This window comes from Electrophorus electricus, chromosome 10 (genome assembly GCF_013358815.1).
Source record: "Electrophorus electricus isolate fEleEle1 chromosome 10, fEleEle1.pri, whole genome shotgun sequence".
NCBI classification, from domain to species: domain Eukaryota; kingdom Metazoa; phylum Chordata; class Actinopteri; order Gymnotiformes; family Gymnotidae; genus Electrophorus; species Electrophorus electricus.
In genome coordinates, this window is record NC_049544.1 from 17,532,724 (window position 1) to 17,551,841 (window position 19,118).

Here is a 19,118-nt window from a genome sequence, read left to right on the forward strand (position 1 = left end):
TATAATGTGAAATTATGACTGCGAATGTTTACGAGTACTAATTCATATACGTGGATTTAACTCCACCCACAATGAACAACAGAGCCTCATTATAAATATTTCGTGACATTCTAAAAGAGGACTTGTTTTTATTTTGACTACTCAAAATTTTAAAAACGTGTTTTATTTGAAGCTGTACCTTGCTTCAAGCGTAAGCAATTTTTAATAGAACATTCGCCGTATAATTAATATAACTCTAGTTCATACAAATCTTTTAATACTGTTTCCTGAGTTGTCTTGTGGATATTAAACCTGAATGGCTAATAATTTTTAGTTTAATCAGGGTAAATTAGAGGTTATTTCATGCTGTGCTCGTGATTCATCCATTCACCTTAGAAACGTAGCTCACTGTAGCTCGTATGGTTATCCAATGTTCATGAGTTAGTCCAAAATGCTGCGGCCTCACTACACCAATTACACAAACTACCACCCATCGATACCAGTTCAATTCAGAATAAGGTTTTATTGCGATATTTTAAAGCACTACGTAGGCTGACTACAACTTTTATATCCGACTTCAGTTTTATAAACTATTTTCTACACTAAGAGCATTGAGATCTTCTGGTCAGCTCCCCAGTCAAAGGCAATGCTAAAGGGTGATGGAGCCCTTTCAGTGGCAACTCCAAGGCTTTGTAATGGTCTCCTTACTCAGAGAAGATATGCTCTCTCCTTACTGTTCTTTAAGCTAAAACTTAAAAATGTCTTTATATTGTTTGGCTTATGTGGAATTGAGTGTTCTGTGGAGTGTTTGACATTATAATTTCCTTTAACCTTTTCTTAACTTTTACTCACTTTCACTTATTTTCCAGCACAGAGAAAGACACAGACAGAACCAAACTATCTGAATTTCTGTTCATGAAAATCTTTATTTCCCCCCAGTGACCCACCTCTTCACCTTGCAACTTCACATAGCTAAGATTCTGGATGAGTGCATGTTTTATCAAAAACTGTTGTCAGTAGGTCACCTGGAAAGGAAATCTTACTTTTGCATTGACAATCCTTCTTGTGGCAAAACCAGTTACATCCAAAATGAACCCTTGCACGTATAGACTGTACAACTGCAGTGTGCTCAGATGGATCCAAACACACCAAGATGACATGTTGGCAGTCCAAGTATTATGGCCTCAATGCATCGGAATGACCACCAGCTGCCTAGCACTCCAGCAGGGGGCGCTATTGCAGGGGAGCCACTCCACAGTCTGTCTCATGTTGATGGGGCCAGTTAGCATTACAACACCATAGCATGCACGGACATATCACTCCGCGTGAGTTCTCTCTCTCTTCGTCTTATACACACGTACGTAGATTTATGCCTCTAGTGGGGGATTCTTAAGGTGACTTTTAACGTTTCTCTCCAGTAGCACTAAACTCTGCATTGCCAAACTCCTGCAGTCAGCATCAGGATCATTCTCTGCTATATCTGCACACAACAAATACACACCAGGACATCACATTAAATAATATGCATGCTCATTCTCATATTAAAGATAATGCATAGTTTTACTTGTTTTAGTTTTCTGACACAAACATTGGTGGCTTGAGATATATTTAAGAGACATGGACAAAGTTTGCACCTCACTGTCTGTGAAGACAGTAAAAGTGAGATGACTTCAAATCAGCTCTTAGATACATCAAACTCAAAATGCTGCCAAATTTGATTCTTCTCCTTCAAGACATCTCTTTAGAACACATGGAATGTCCTCTGACACATACAGATACAAGCACACGCACACACACACACACAAACGCTCACACACTGTACCTGCCAGCCAGGCCCTGTTCTCCAATAGGTCATCGCTGATTTCCATTAATAAATTCTCACTGGGCATGCTTAAAAACACTGCACAAACTGCAAACAATACTCCCCTCCTCACCATCCTGCAGAGGATGAGAGACAGCTGGTCTGTATATATGCATATTACCAGTGTTCCAATTTTCTAGAGGATTAACAGTAAGTTAGTCCTACATAAGACACTTTTTTTTTTAGCATGCTCTTCTTTTAGCATCACTTACTGGTCGGCATGGAAACGAACTGCCCACACAAAGTCCAGCAGAGCTTTCCCCATTTGCGTAGCTACCTACAGAAAACACACATTCGTAGAGATGCACAATATTGTATAAAAGGGCCCCAATAAGAACCTCTGAGAAACATATGGGTGGGTGGACATACTGGAGCATTGATGGCAAGGTGCATGAGTAGTCCTAGAGTGTGCATTAGTCTGCCCAATACTAAGTGGTCATTGCCCAAAAGGTCAAAGGTCACCTGTTGCCTGTGAAAAGGAAAATCTTAGTTTAATACATACACCTGATCAGTTTCATGAAGTGTGAAAGGGTGTGTGTGTGTGTGCTCCAAGTTAAATATATATCGGCTGTTTCTCTTTCTACATTTATGCTTAAACACACATATGTACGTGTGTGAACACTCATATATACATGCAAACCAACAAACACGCACATGCTTACATACCTGTCATAGTTCCTCAGTAGGGGAAAGAAGAAGTAACCAGCAACAGGTGCGTAACGGTTTGGAGTAGCTTTAGGAGGCTGAGATACACCCTGAGGATGGGTGAACCAACACACACATAAGACAGTGACAGAGTTCTTATTTTACTCTCTCTCTATGCATTACACACACACTGACCAAATAAAAAGCTCGCCGCCAGGAGTTAACTAAGCAAATGGGTAAGAGCCTCCCATTGGATAATTACTGCATGGGTGATTATGTTTCAGCTGCCAATAAGTTATTTAACCCTAACTGATGCAGTGAGTAGCTTCTCATTTGTTAAACAACCATGTTGAAAGACACATCCTGTGGTCATGGAAAAGATGATAATCTGTTTCAGAAGGGTCAAATTATTGGCATGCATCAAGCAGAGAAAACATCTAAGGAGATTGCTGGAACTACTAAAATCGGGTTAATAACTGTCCAACGTGGAAGGACAGTGAGGAAACATCATCTGTGAGGAAGGAATGTGGTCAGAAAAAAATCCTGAATGATCGTGATCGGCGATCACTTAAACGTGTGGTGATATCAGATTATAGAAAAACAACAGTAGAACTCAGGGATATGTTTAATAGTGAAAGTAAGAGCATTTCCACACGCACAATGCAAAGGGAACTCAAGGGATTGGGACTAAACAGCTGTGTAGCCTTAAGAAAACCACTTGTCAGTGAGGCTAACCGGCAAAAATGGCTTCAATTTGCTAGGTAACAAAGATTGGACTCTGGAGCAATGGAAGAAGGTCATGTGGTCTGATGAGTCCAGATTTACCCTGTTCCAGAGTGATGGGCGCATCAGGGTAAGAAGAGAGACGGCTGAAGTGATGCACCCATCATGCCTAGTGCCTACCGTACAAGGGGGCAGTGCTATGATCTGGGGTTGCTGCAGTTGGTCAGGTCTAGGTTCAGCAAAGTTATGTGCCCAAAGAATGAGGTCAGCTGACTACCTGAATATACTGAACGACCAGGTTATTCCATCAATGGACTTTTTTCTTCCCTGATGACACAGGCATATTCCAAGATGACAATGCCAGGATTCACTGGGCTCAAATTGTTAAAGAGTGGTTCAGGGAGCATGAGACATCATTTTCACACATGGATTGGCCACCAGAGTCCAGACCTGAACCCCATTGAGAATCTTTGGGATGTGCTGGAGAAGACTTTGCGCAACGGTCCAAATCTCCCATCAATACAGGATCTTGGGGAAATTAATTAATGCAACTCTGGACAGAAATAAATGTTGTGACATTGCAGAAGCTTGTGGAAATGATGCCACAGTGAATGTGTGCCGTAATCAAAGCTAAAGGCGGTCCAACGAAATATTAGCGTGTCTGGCCAGGCAGTGTGTGTGTGTGTGTGTGTGTGTGTATATAAATATAAATTATTTTAGTAAACAATCCTTTCAATTTGACCAAATGCAAATCAATCCACAACCGCATCACAGCATTTTTGAAACATCTAACTGTGTGCAGCATACCAAACAGTAACGAGTGCTAGTGTGCCTCTGTTACACGTGATGTTTCTGTGTGTGTATGTTTCTGTGTATGTGTATAGGTCACCTTGCTGATGCGCCTGGTTTTGCTCTGGATGCGTTTCTCTACAACTTGACGCCAGTGCTCCACCTCACCACACAGCTCCAGGGTGGTTGCCGGAGTAACAGAGTGAGGCCCTGTCCGCTTATCTGGGATTGGCTCAGATAGTTCCTGGGCGGAGAGAGCAAGAACCTGAAAGGAATAAACATAAGGTTTGTTGTAGTCCAGACATATGCCATCACAAAAGCCTTCACAGACAGCATACCACATTACCGATCAATATAAGACCATTTGTATTATTTAATAATAGAATATCTTATTTCACAGTCTATAAAAAAATTAAAAATAAATACATTTTGTAAAACTAATACATTGTGTGTGAAAGCTTTAAAACCCAGTTTTAGGATTCGCAACAAACAGAAAAATGAAATGAGTCCAAAGGACATGATGTTACTGAGAAGGACAGAGGAGATACTTGGGCAGAAACACTGTAAAATGCTACAAAGTGTTTATGCATTTAGTACATTCTTTGTACTCCCTATGGGAGTGTGTGCAGGGGGACACTACAGTTGGTGTGGCTTGGCATCCACAGTGGGAAAGTATGAATTCAGACCCAGGCTCCACCAGCCCAATTATCCACCTCCCAGAGGCCAAAGTGACAGGACTACAGGGGGGGCCTCAACACAATCATCAGAGTGGGTGAAGTAACATCCTCCTCCCAAACGTGTGTCACCATGCTACTAAAATAGAGGTGCTAAGCAATTACTACTAGGTGATGATCATGTCAGTGTTAGAGGGAGAGTGAGCTCACCTCGAGGATATCCAGCCTTTGTCTCAGACTGTAGTTCAGTGAGTAAAACTCAGTGGTCAGATATTCCACAACCTGAGCGAGAGAGAGAGAATGAGAGAGCGCGCAATCTGTGTTGCCTGTTGTTGAGGGTGCACTGTATAAGTGTGCGTAGCAGGTTTTCATCTCTGTGAGCCCTGGATAATGGGAAACCATAAAAATACCTATGCTAATATTTGTCGTTTATTACAAAGGTTAAAGGGTTTAGGTTATACAGAATCAACCTTAAGAGTGTGTGTGTGCGCACTATATCTTACCGGCTGTGTATGCATGACTGCAAGGGCCACCATAGCGTTCTGTCGGAGTTTGTAGAAGCCTGTAGTGTTGTACCTGTCCTCTAGATGTAATAGTACTTTAGTGAACTTCACACTCACCTGACAGAACAACAGATAACCACACATAACTCACTGGACAAACAGACTGATCAAACAAGAGTTCTGGATATAACCTTTCAGTGACCTCTAACCTCTCGTGTGGCACTGATGTTCTTCCTCAAGAGCTCCTCAGCCACCTGGAGACTCAGCTCTAGCCTCTCTGGATCATTAGAGGACATCAGAGCTGTCAATCAACACACAACCATTCAGTTCTTCACTCTTTGTATCACAGAAAACATCAGAGCACTCAACATTGTCTTCCTGTTATCACTGAAGAGAAGCATCAGCGCTGACACTATAATGGTTAAAAAAAAACACTTCAATAGGACCTCAAAACACAGTTAAAACTCTTTTTTTTTTAATCTAGGCTGGTTGGTTCATTGGGGTCACTGGTTTAATTATTTTATGCCTCTCTGATTATAAATTATTATTGAACTCATTAATAGATAAGTGACCTCACCCTCCAGGCAGTCTCTGATGTAGTGGGGCGAAGTTACCTTCTGCTTCACCTGATCATGAGACATGTCATATGGAGTGAGGTCATCATCACTAAGAAAGGAAAGGCAGGACAGACAGAAAGAGGAATGGAGAAAGACAAAGAAAAAAGAGGTTGAAAAGGAAGGGAGAGAGTAAGAAACATTCTGGGGCAAAAAATAGAATGGTAAATAAAGACAAAGCACTTATTGTGTAAAAGTATTAAATGCGTGTGTGTTTGTGTGTACCTGTCAAGCTCAGAATCGCTGCCAAGTCCAGCCTCTGGTGTCTGATTGGCTGTTGGGAACTGTGATGTCACTGGCTGATCAGCCAACCTCTGACCAGTGTTCCATGGTTTAGGTCTATAATGGGAAATGTACTGATTGACCTGCATACGTGTGTGTGTGTGTGTGTGTGTGTGTGTGTGTGTGTGTGTGTGTGTGTGTGTGTGTGTGTGTGTGTGTGTGTGTGTGTGTGTGTGTGTGTGTGTGTGTGTGTGTGTGTGTGTGTGTGTGTGTGAGAGATGTCATGAGTTTACAGGATGTGTTTACAGGTTTCCACTTATGTGTGAGAGAAAGGGAGGTGATTTGACCTGTTTGGAACATCAGATTCCTGCTGCTCTTCTTCTTCATCATCATCATCATCATCATCTTTAGACTGAAGCTCCATAAGAGACGACAGTTCCCTGCTCTCCTCATTTGCCTCATACTAACACACATGCACGCGCGCGCACACACACACACAGACAAACATTGGTTATACAGGATTAGAACATAAGGATGAACACATCAAAATAAACATACACAGCACAAAATTATAAGAAATTCTCTGTTAGAAACACTGAGGTCAAAGGTAACCTGAAATTTGAGCTGAGAGGTGGGTGGGTCTAATTTTTGACTGAGACACTCCCCAACCACCATGCCAATCCTTCGTACACACTCAATGTTGCTGTCCAAACGACACTGCACTCCTCCCAGCATGCACTGCAACAATTCTGACAACAGATTTTATTGTATTTGCATATGTGAACAAATCAAATAAAAAAGCCATATAACCAATAAGATAGGCCTAGTAACCTAATATAAGATATAAACTTGCGCCTTCAACTATTACTATAGGAAATATGGACAAGACAAAGCAGACAAACAAGACGCTGAAAGGTGTACTGGACTACTCTTTGACCCCCACTGAATCCTGTAACAACACAGTGCTAGCAAAATACTGATCATACTCATCACTGACCCCAAAATATTAACTTCTGCCCCAAAATTACTGAATCCAAAACCATGACCACTGACGACACTCCCCATTCACCCCAAGTATGTGTATATGTGCAGTTGCGTTACCTTCCCGTAGCTCCTGTATGTCTGTGTGGTTGAGCAGACTCACACACAGGAGCAGGGCTTTGCTCACATACAGCTGTTGCTCCACCGGAGTGTGTCTTACTGCACTGCTGTTACACCACACTTCACACACACTCTGCAACACCTACACAAACACACATTCCCATGCACACACGCAAGCACCGACACATTATTACATACATAAAATCAGGTTAAAACAGGTAAGCCAGTTAAAAACCATCTTGAGAAATGCAGTGGGGGGCACCTGTCTGAGGAGCAACCTGCGGCCTTCCTCCAGTGCGAGATAGCCCAGCACGGTCCTCAATAACCGAGTCTACCGCAGAGAGTGGGACATGAGGACCAAAGACGTGTGTTTGCCACCAGATGATACAGCAGAGTAAACATGATATGGGATTGCGTGTATATGTACAGTCACCTACTGGTATTGTTACTAACACTAAAATATTATATACAAGGAATTATATACCTTAATTGATTTTGACTAATTTATAGGAAAATAAATAAATAAGAATTTTGATGTGTCCAAAATGATGTGTGACGCACATAACTCCCAAATGCCCGAGCTGTTGCAGCACGGAGGATCATGTTAAAATATACAATAATATCCAGAATGTCTCGTATTTTGAAAGTGATGATCAAATCATATACTTTGAGAAATGTATATTACATACAATTTTATTGAATTACTTAGCATCTAATAACCTATTACATTTTCCAAAACACTTCAAATATTAAATGAAACTAAATTTTAGTATCAAGTTTACATTATTCAGATGTAAACTGCATACAAGTTGCTAGTGAAGAAAATGAGTGTTGAATAAAGTATAGTGCTTCCAAACCTTTGAATGGCAGTAAATATTTGTGCATGTCTGCCCAGGTACTGTTACTGCATGACAGAGCAAGTGGGTGCATGTGCGTGTGTATGTGTATCTTACTCACTGGATGCTGGTACTGCAGCAGCAGGAGTTTGTGAGTCAGCACAAATGTAACTTTCTTATTCTTCAACACCAGATTCCCCATCACTCTTGACAACGCTGATGCCCTGATGCACACAGACACACGCATGCATGCAGGCAGAAGCACATGCATACACAGTCACAAACATGTGGGTACACATACAGGCATACACATGCACTTTATTATGGAGCTCGGGAAATAAATACAACTGACACGCCTATAAGCACAACTTTACATTTGTAATATTACCCTTTTAAATGACATCGACACCTAAACTCTTACAATGTTTGGATTGGTCCATTAATAACGCATACAAACACTACATTTACAAACATAGCTACAGCCAAATACAAGCACATGCATATATATTCTGCTTACATACAAATGCATACAAACAAACTCACCCATGCAAGTTGTGTATAAGTGCCGTGATGACACTCTCTACCCAGCGTTCTGGAACATTCTCCAACAATTTGCAACTCACCCGCTGCCACAGAACATCCGAGCGTGTGAGAGAAGAGAGATGAGGGGCCAACATGCCACACACCAACCCTACACACACACACACACACACACACACACACAATATATAGATCACAGATCCACACAAACCTATGATAAAACACCACACACACACACAAACATACATTCACTGCACACTCAACACAAATGCATAATACAAACACACAACAAGACAAAGCCACATGTGAAAATAGAACATGTAGGCTATTGCATATAAATAGCAGCAGAAGCATAGACATATAGTTTTGAAGGTTTTGTGATTTTAAAATGGACTGTTAATTTGCTTTAACTCCAATAGTACAACAAGAAGGAGAAACTCACCTCCATGCCCCTGCATACACACTTTCCCCAGCAACTGAGCCACAAAGCCAAGAGAGCAGTCCTGACCCACTACACACAGGCACATACACAGACACAAACGCACACACAAACAAACTTTCATTTCTTTACTTATAGTGTAATACAATCCTGCTCTTCAGGTGTACTTGGAAATGTCTATGTATAACAGCTTTATAAACTATAAAAACAGATTCAACCTGCTTATAAATGACCAAGAAATACTCATTAAAAAAATCCACAGACAAATAGGCTGGAACTCCAAAACAGAAAGGCCAAGAGAATGAACCATAACGCATCAACAGTACTAGCACCTCTCAGAGTCTGGCAGGTCTTCTCCAGTGTGGCGAGAATGTCACAGGCAAGCTGTTGATAATACTGCTGCGGCAGGAACAGTACAGGTGTGTGTGTGTGGAGCCGGTTGGCAGCGAGGGTTGGCAGAGCTGCCAAGCGGCCCAAGACGGTCTCCCTCAGCCGGGCAGAGTCAGTGTGTTCACTGCCACCCTCGCACTTGGACCACAGCAACACTCTGACACGACCTGAGCTCAGGAAGTTCTCTAACACGCGCACACACTGCTCCAAACCAGAACTGTCGCTGAAAGAGTGAAAAGTAGAAAAAAAAGAGGGAAAAAGAGAAGGAACGTCAAAAGATGACACAAATCTCTGCACACGCACACGCACACGCTTACGCTTACGCTTACCTAATGGAGTTGACTGAGTCCAGTAGCATCATAAGGGCTTGGTCCGGAGGACCTTTGAGGAAAAAGGTATCCCACAATTCCTTGCGTCTCTCAGCGCACAGACTGTGGAACCAATCTGAGCTGAGCGTGCGGACGAGCACTTGCAGCACTCGCGTGTACTGCGCGCGGTTGAACTCCGCCCTCCTACTAGCGGAGGCGTCGCCGTCCTCCAGGTAACGCGCGAGCGCTCTGAGCGCGCGGTCTGTTTCTTCGTTGCGCCGCGAGGTAGCGACGCATCTCAGGCACGAGCCCACCGCCACACGCACCTCCGCCTCAGGACTAGAGGACCTCATCACTCTACTGTAAACGAGAAAGTGTGTGTCTCTCTCTCTCTCTCTCTCTCTATATATATATATATACAACCACTTGTTAACATTATTTAGCTAATAGACAGAAGCTAACATCTTAAGTTATTTAAACATTTTGCTAGGTGCTTAACAATAACGTTAGCGTGAAACATGCGGTGGTAGTAGATAGATTAGCTAGCTAACTAGCTAGCTAGCTAGCTAACGTTAACTGCTTCTCACCTTGCTCTCATAAGACTCATACACCGTCATTCACGAAATCATAATTTACCCCTTCGTTTTTACAGCATTTTGCGTATGAAGAAAAGCCCTAAAACATAAACACTACTGGACATCACTAATACCCCACAGTTCTGATGTGTTGACAACTCAAATCTTGTATCACGTTAATGGGGTATCTACAACAACGCGACCGTGTGGAAACAGTAGGTATGTGACCAAGGTTCCTTTTCAGTCAATTCCAACATTGCTCACTAAAGGGCGCCAAATAGACAGTCATAATTCCGCATAATTTCCAACAGAGCGTCGTAGGAAGCCATACAACTAGCTAAAACAATCTTTATGCATAATAAATATGGAATGTACAGCCGAATTTCTTCAAGTTTTCTTCTTTCTTTTTATTCAATTTCTTTCTTATTCCTAGCACACTTTAAGCTTCACTGTATATCATATCAGGTGGTATATCACTGTATCTGTGCTGTGGGTACAAAAGCATCCGGTTTTGTTTTCATTCGAACACCACATTAGCCCATTTGTGCCACCCAACACAGAGTTCTCCATGTCTGGGTTTAGTAATATGAACTCACATGCTACTATAAACATTCTCTCACCTGCAGTCCCTCTGCTGTGATGTACCAACTACTAGCATGACTACCAGTAGGGGGCAGATGTCATCTGCCAGCTACAATCGATTCCGAGATGGGCTGAGAGATAGCTTGGGACCTGCATTGCTGGCAGCATAGGTGATGATTGAAACCCCACCTGTGGGCTAGCAATAACAGAATTGTATGGGGAAAAGGCAGCACATAGCGTTATGCCAAACATAATTGCAAAATTGCAGGATTTAATGCCAATATGGCAGGGCTCCTCACCCTGCATGCCACAGGTGGCTCTCCTCCTGGCCTGAGGGCTCTGGAGGGTGAGGTAACTCCAGTACAAAGACTGGACCTGTATTAGGAACAGAGGCCTGGCCTGGCAAAGCTGAGAGGAGTGCTAAGCAGATACAAGTGCATGCAAAACTGAAGACTGAAGCTCTGGTAGTGGAAGAGAGATGGACAGAGAATCCTATATAAAATGTATGTGAATGTGTCTTTGTACATGTGTGGGTGTATTTGTGCATAATAACATATGGATGTACATATACTGTATTTCTATGTATGTGTTGGAATACAGGAGACATTAATGTGTCTTTACACATTTTAGCATTTTCACATCCTATCAAACATATAAAGAAAACTCTAGTACTAAGCCTGTATTTAGCATGGGAGTAGGGTTTAATTATAGTAATTTTCAACTCTCTCTCTCTCTCTCTCTCACGTCATGACTACCATTGTCACGGGACGCTTCCCCCACGAGTCACGTGGTACGGCTTGCAGCGTGCAGGGGGCTTCACTCGTTTGTAGTCACACCCCGGTGACACACCTGTACAGGGTTAAGTGTTAGTGTGTGTCTGTCTATTTAACCCCCATCAGTGCGTGCCTCACCGTTGGTCATTGTTTGTTAGCATCTAAATGTAATATCAGTAATCATGTTTCTCTAACCTGTGTTAAATGTGTCTGTGTTCCTCATTAATTTTGCCACCATCGTCTTTGTTTTTATGTCATTAAATGTTTCACTCCGTCGAGAGAGTCTGTGCGTCCTGCTCCACACCCTTCAGCACTCGGGACCTCATTACAACCATGACCATAAGTATATTAAGTTACAGTGGTTCCAAAGTATGTTTGTTGTACAATAGATTATTAATCACACCTGCCTGCCCACAGACACACACATGTAGATGCATATATTTAATCATATGTATGTATGAAAAGTGTGAGTAAGAAATTAACTAACAACTGAAGTTTTGGGGAATACAATAAACAGTCACTAGTGCATTAGGACAGTGAGAATTTTAATCTGAACCTTAATCGTTTCTTTTATTTTATATATATATATATATATATATATATATATATATATATATATATATATATATATATATATATAAAATAAGTGTGTGTGTGTGGAAAAGACCATACCAAGTGTTATCGACAATGCACACTGCACTGGGAGGATTCATGCTTAACCGTTTTGCTTATGTAAATCATACAGTTAGCGTACATAGTTGGACCAACAACAAGACATGCCACATGGCGGAGTGTGACACAAATGGACCAAGGTATCGAGTACACAGTCCCAATACCACCTACTATGGCCCACCTACTATGGCCCACCTAGTAATTAGTCGAAGAAAGTTTGCATTGGACGATAAAGCCCTGACAGCCTTCGGGGTCTCCCCCATAAGCCTCGGGAGTCGCGATCATGCACCTCACTCCCTTATGTTTAGGAGGGGTGACGGTAGAGGTCGCTCGCTGCTCGGAACTCATAGTCAGGAGATTCAGCATTGACCGAGACTCTGCACTAGCAACTGGATCTCTCCGATTTTCTGCCTCTGCGGATCCAGAGCCGCCATCTGTATCGCAAGCAGGTGAGGCCAGTCGAGCTAGTTGCTTCGCTTCCTGGTGGCTGCACATTCTGTGACGGTAGCAACGGCACCGAGGAAGCGGGAGGCAAGGTCGAGCGAAAGAGCTCTTTATTCTCCATGGTCAAATGAAAGCACTCACAAAATGCACGCAAAAACAAGTACTCGTAATATGAGGATCTTGGGGAAGCCATGCATGGGATGAGTCTCCCGTCTGGCTTAGTCCACTAATGTGCAGCGCCTTCTCCAGAGACCTGTAGGTTTAAACAGCAAAAACACGTATACACAGGTGTAATTGATTAAAACTCCGGTGATCGGGAACGAGGTGGGGGTGTAGGACGGCCCCTATCTAAAGTGGGTGTGTCCCCTCTGGTGGACGACCGGCCAACCATGACAATGATGACTTTCTTCTAACCATGTTTTTTGTTGTTGTAGTTGTTGTTGTTAATGTTTTAGAGCGCAGGAATGTCTATCTCTCTCCTAACTCTCCCTGTCTCATCTACCATAACTTAATGTTTGTAAGTCACTGTGGATAAGATTGTCTCCTAAATGGCCATAAATGTAAATGTAAACTACAATGATCACAATAAATGCTCAGGTAAATCAAACCGCACAATCACATGTTGGGACTACTCCCAGTGGGTTGGAGGTGGAGGATTTCTGCAGATGGCTGGAAATCCTCCACACCAAACGTATCAAGGCATGTTTTTCTGTACCTCTTTGTGCACAGTGGCACAGTCATGCTGGGACTGGAAAGGGCAACATATCATTAGTATATAATTGCCCAAACTGAAAAACAGGCTGAGGTGTTGTGGCTGAGCTGTTGTTGCATCTAGGCAATAATAGCACTTACAGAAGATTTAGAAGGGCATTTGTGTTTGTTTATGGAGGCAATATTTAGTGTTTCAGTTTATCAATTAGCAGTTTGAATAATATTACAGACTCATTCATTATTCATGATGTTTTAGTGAGAAATTAATTTGTTTAATCTTTATTGTATTTGTAAACTGTGACAGTTACCAATGTGCTTGTTAAATAGCCTTGATGGAACTGTACTTAACTTAGAGGGAACTAGATGTGATGCAAACATGCTCAGAGGGAGATGAGTCTTATTAACGTTATACCTAATGCCGGATGAATGAGTCACACTATATCATCGGGAACCACCTTCATTGTGTAGACATGGCATTACATCATAACAATGTCACTGAAACCAGAAATACGCAATAGCTATTATTGAATGGATGGTGCTTAGTAATCTAGGTGCAAAGCCAGACCATTGTGTAAGCTTTCCTGGAGTGGTTGCTCTCTTAGTGTCTAAGTAAAACAATGGCTAGTAGCTGATGGTAATTATTTCAAATGTGCTACACCAGTTACTAAAAAGCACTTTGCCAATTTAGCTACAATGTTCCAGAAGTAGTTAAATTGCAGCAAGTTGTCTTGTTTTTTTTAATTAGTGCAACTTGTATTTGTTTTATTATTGTTGTGACAAGTGCAGAGAGGGAGCCAGACAAGTACAAGTTTGGAGTGACTATTATTGATTACAAGATTAAATAGCACTGGTAAAAAAGCTCAAAGTGTGGTGACACAGCAAAGTGATTAGCCGAGCAGGTAACTGGCAGTAGACTCCGGACACCTGGGGGCGGGGAAGGTGTGAGATGTGCATGTGACCAGAATGACCAGGCATGTGTGGGTTTATGTAATGTTTATGTAATGCATTTATTCCATTTTGTCATCACTTATTACATTTTATGTCAGGTTAAAGAAGTTTTGCCACATTGTTCCAGGAATTCCTCAGTGTCATGTACAGGTTTTGCTAAGGAGGACAGTCACCTAAACTGACAGGCACTTCTTCATCCGCCGGAGGTGGCGGGGCGCGGGGCGCGGGGCGCGGGGGGGGGGGGGGGGTTGAACAGTAGTATGTGTGTCTTTGGGGTTCCTAGCATGTCATAACAACTATATTGTTATCAAAAGGTTTATTTAAGATGAACATCTTATATAGGCTACATATAGACTTTGTGCTCACCTCAGTACACGCCTGAATGTAGTCGCTGGAGAAAGAAACCACGACGGCTTATGAACACCTTCGGGTCTTTATTACAACAGATCCCCTTGACTGGGATTTTGAAACAGATTATAAGGGGGAAAAAAACTATCAAAAGAAAAGAAAACAAGCAGTGTCAGTCTATTACCGAAATCCATATACCTGGGAAATTAAAATTAAAATTAAACATTCACCTCTCTGGTGAGTTTAAGTCAAGAAACCCGGAAACAAAAGAAGACAACCATAATACCGTGTTATTATCGGCAACACTCAATATGGGTATCACTCGCCTCTGAGGTAGCTCTCACTCAGCTGCCTGCGCATGGCACTGCTCTACACGGTGTTCTCTTCCTACCGGTGAAACCCAAACAAAATATCTCCCTCTCTGTCAGACACAGTTCTAAATAGTCCAATCCACCCAAAACAAAGAAAATAACTTGTCCCCAAGGCAACTATATACCTCTAGCTATGTACTCCCAATACACAATTTAGCACGCTACCATATGCTAGCTGGGAACAATTAGCATACATGGGCAATACTCGCACACGCTATTTACCATAGACACGCACAGAATGGGGCAGTAGTGCCAACCTGGAGTTTGAAAAACACAATTATGCTCTGGACACATTTATTCCCTACCACACGCACTAATTTCTGCTCACACCGTTTGCTCTAGGAATCATTTGCCTTGCTGACTTGAGCAGATTCACATACTGTACTCCACAAACATACAACGTGGTCAGACACGTGAAGTACTCCGTACATTTTTCCGTCAGTCATATATTTTAGAATCAAGATGCAATATATGCAAATATACACATATACTGAGGTTCATTACCTTTTTACATACACATCATCCAATTTTATTACCTCCTTCTATCGACAACCAGTCAAGATGACTTTTGATAGCACAACCATCAATCCTTCCATCACCATCAATTCTATTTCCCACCTTCTGGCAGGCTTCCAACATCACGAGGAACGACATCTTGCGTTTGCGTCCTCAAAACCTACAAACCGCTACATTCATGTTCTGGTTCACGTACAGTTCATATTCATCACCCGGTCACATGAAGATCATCCTTTTCAACATTAAAAGCTGTAATTAAAATGTATTTGCCTAATATAAATCTGCCGCAGCACTTTGGCCACCTGTGTTGGTGACTGAGAAGACTACTGTAGCACTGTGAAGCACGCTGAATTCTTTCTCTCACTTCAGTTGTATGCCACTGTCGTTCTTGTGTGTGAATAAAACAAAGCTTGTACAAATGTGTAATGAACAGAGACTAAATACATTTTTGATGTCTCAGCAGTCTGGCAAGCAGGGAATCTTAGAAAAGTTATAATCAGTCAGGATGTGAACTAAAAGGCTCATTAGGGTCTGATGTTATACAAAGGTCTGTATTTAACCTACATGGTGTTGTGTGTATTTTGAGATTGACTGTGTTAATAGCCGTGCTACACACTTGACCAGCAGGATGAGAGATACCTATAAAAACAGAGGAAGGGGACTTTGCGTTTACACAAATAACAAATGATGGATAACAGTTGCTGCTGTTGGGCCCATGACCAAAGCCCTTAACCCTCAATTCCTCAAGTTGTGCTCATTCATAATTGTAAGCTGCTTTGCATGGAAGTGTCAGCTAAATGCCATAAAATGTGCAAAACAGTTAAACCAGCCTATATGCAAAACAGTTAAACCAACTGCTCTAGTCATACATGTGCAGCCAAATAGAGGTCATGCTGACTGGACCATGTTTTACATAAAATGTGTATCGACATTGTCACCACTACAGAATGATTTTGTGTGCTATCCAGTAATAAACCATTGTTCACAAATGATGTCAGACTCTGTTCAAAGGCCCGTAACAGGGCTTTTAAATTAGGTGACAGTGCTTAACAGCTGAACCTATTCTTTTGTCAGCTAGGCAGAGACAACATGAAGAATGCTAGGAGCTCTACTACAGCTGACATGAGCCTTCTCCTCACACAGGCTGCTGAGGTAACGTATACTCTGTAATATAAGTACTTGGAAGGCAGCTAGACCTGATGATGTACCAGGCTGGGTTCTCAGGGACTGTCCTGTGGAATTAACTGAGGTATTTACAAATATCTTCAATCTCTCCTTAGCACTGCATTCTATACACCTGTCTTAAAACATCCACCATAGTGCCAGTTCCCAAGCAGACTGTAAGCAGACTGGAGACTGTAAGCAGATAAGCAGACTGTATTGATATTAGAGCCAGAGCTCTGACACCAATAATCATGAAGTGCCTAGAAGAGACTGGTCCTTAAACACATCAAAGATGCTCTTCCACCTACTCTGGACCCTCATCAGTACGCTTATAGAACAAACAGGTCAATGGGCGATCTTATTACCATAGCCCTACATACTGTCCTGCACCAGCTGTGTCACGGTATGGCCCCTCCTCCCAAATGTCTCCCCATGTGTGTTTGTGTGTGTGTGTATGTTCGTCCGTGTGTCCACGCCCTCCCTGTGTTCCACGCCCTCCCTGTGTTCCACGCCCTCCCTGTGTCCACGCCCTCCCTGTGTTCCACACCTGATCCTTGTTGTGTCATTAGTATGCGTCTATAAAAATCTGCCGTTTTTGTGCGTCGATTGTGTGTTTAGTCATGATAGCTTGCGTGCTATGTCTTTGTTGTGCTGTGTCAGAATAAGCATATGTTTCGGCCTTACGTGACTCATCCCCACATCCTGCTTTAGCTCCTCAGTGTTACAACCTGGAACAACAAGAAACATATGCACAACTGTTTTTTTTTTTTGTTTTTTTTTGTGGATTATAGTTCTGCATGTAATACAACCATCCCCAGCAATGTGTTGCACAAGTTGTCCATTCTGGGCTTTCACTGAAACATTTGCCTGTGGACTTTGGACCTTTTAAGAAATTGGCCACAATCAGTCAGGACGGGGCCCTACTGCTCCACTACCCTCTCACTCAGCACAAAAGCCCCACAGGACTGTGTCCTGAGCGCCTTCCTATACTCTTTGTACACATATGACTGCTTACCATCTCATAACACAAATGCCATATAATTAAGTATGCAGGTGATTCAACAGTGATAGGCCTAATTACTGGTGGAGATGAGGCTGCCTACAGACATGAGGTTCAGTGGCATGCTGAAAACAATGTATCTCTAAATTTCCTTAAGGAAATCAGCTTGGCCCAACACACAATTGACACATGGCACTACTGTGGATAAGAAGGAACTGCAGTGAATAATAAAAACTTCATAAAAAGTATTACGCATGGTTGCCTGCTCTAGAAAACATACATGCATTATGTGGCCTACAGAAAATACACAGCAAGGACTCATCTCATCCTGGTCATTACCTGTTTGAATGTATACCCTAGAGCAAACATTACTGGTCCCTTTAAAACATGCACAACGAGACTAAAGAACTATTTTTATCAAAAGTCCATTATCACACTGAACTCTGCCTTGAAGGAATTATATTTGCTGCTTTGTTTCCTTCTTTTATCTATTTATTATATAACATTTATAAGTACAATATTTTAAGCATACGTTTGGAAATGACCAAGTTTACGAGTGACTCATTGTAATGTGTTCTTTCCACAGCATGTGTGACTGCTTCTGAGAATGGCATCAGTACAGAAAGATATTTAATCTGAATGGGACTTAAAGAACAACCCACATTCTGTCGTCTTCCTCTTGTGCTGGTGCAGTCAGGTAGGAGGAAACTGGAGAAAAACCTGCTGTGTCATAATGAAAAACAAGACGACTGCTCAGTGTAAATCACCCCACTGGGTCTGACGACATGACAAAAGAATCATGTTACCAGGAAAACCTGTACATCCAGATCACCTAGGCAAATAGCTCTCTCTCACACCATTGAGCAGCAGATGAGAAATGTGAATGTGAATAAGATTGTCTTAGAGTTGTGACATTGTCTGGAAATCTTGTCAAACATCACAAGACTTTACTGAATACGTCATGGAATAAGAGAAGGAAATTATCATTTCAGATAGTGATTTTAATGGTTCACAACATGAGGAATGGGCCTAGAAGATTGACAGATACGCTTTCCAGACTGCTCTGGAACGCTGTGGCAAGAAGCAATCCCTAGAGACAACACACACATAAGGAGACATTAGAACACCTTCATGGGTTCCTTACTGTGCTGGAGAAAAACCTCAGTGAACTGCACATCTGACTGGTGAGGTCCTTAGGGCAGTGTTTATTAAAGTGTCCTGTCATGGTAGGAAGGAGCAAGGTAATAAACAAGACTACCACCTTGAAAAAGTAGTCTATAAATAATTTCTGAAATTGCACGGCAAAAATTAAATCACTTCTAACACGGAGATAGAGAAAAGGGACAATAAGACATTTGAGCTGTGTAAAAACAAAAAAACTGCCTGAGCT

General features: G+C 42.1%; 1 protein-coding gene and 1 long non-coding RNA gene across 5 annotated transcripts in view; one reads left to right on the top strand and one right to left on the bottom strand.

The window, feature by feature from the left end:
- Window positions 1–881: 881 nt before the first annotated feature.
- On the bottom strand, window positions 882–10,394 carry telo2 (TEL2, telomere maintenance 2, homolog (S. cerevisiae)). The gene is made up of 21 exons (XM_035530988.1): window positions 10,212–10,394; window positions 9,646–9,984; window positions 9,259–9,539; window positions 8,930–8,998; window positions 8,491–8,638; window positions 8,069–8,171; window positions 7,374–7,442; window positions 7,112–7,253; window positions 6,623–6,759; window positions 6,358–6,473; window positions 6,014–6,127; window positions 5,752–5,840; window positions 5,384–5,475; window positions 5,175–5,291; window positions 4,882–4,953; window positions 4,098–4,262; window positions 2,507–2,595; window positions 2,210–2,309; window positions 2,053–2,117; window positions 1,802–1,917; window positions 882–1,459 (listed from the first exon to the last, which is right to left on the bottom strand). Exons 1-21 carry the CDS (start codon window positions 10,229–10,231, stop codon window positions 1,347–1,349), a joined length of 2,556 nt encoding a protein of 851 aa, XP_035386881.1. The 5' UTR covers window positions 10,232–10,394; the 3' UTR covers window positions 882–1,346.
- Window positions 10,329–19,118, top strand: part of LOC113579385 — a 10,339-nt gene continuing 1,549 nt past the window's right edge. Inside the window, exons 1-4 of one of the 4 annotated variants that reach the window (XR_004776607.1) lie at window positions 10,329–10,418; window positions 16,639–16,716; window positions 18,315–18,425; window positions 18,721–19,118. The exon at window positions 18,721–19,118 is cut by the window's right edge and continues 1,549 nt beyond it. This is a non-coding gene — a long non-coding RNA (uncharacterized LOC113579385). Of the gene's footprint in view, window positions 10,419–16,638; window positions 16,814–18,314 lie in introns of all 4 variants that reach the window. The other 3 variants (XR_004776606.1, XR_003410864.2, XR_003410865.2) reach the window with 3 other exon arrangements.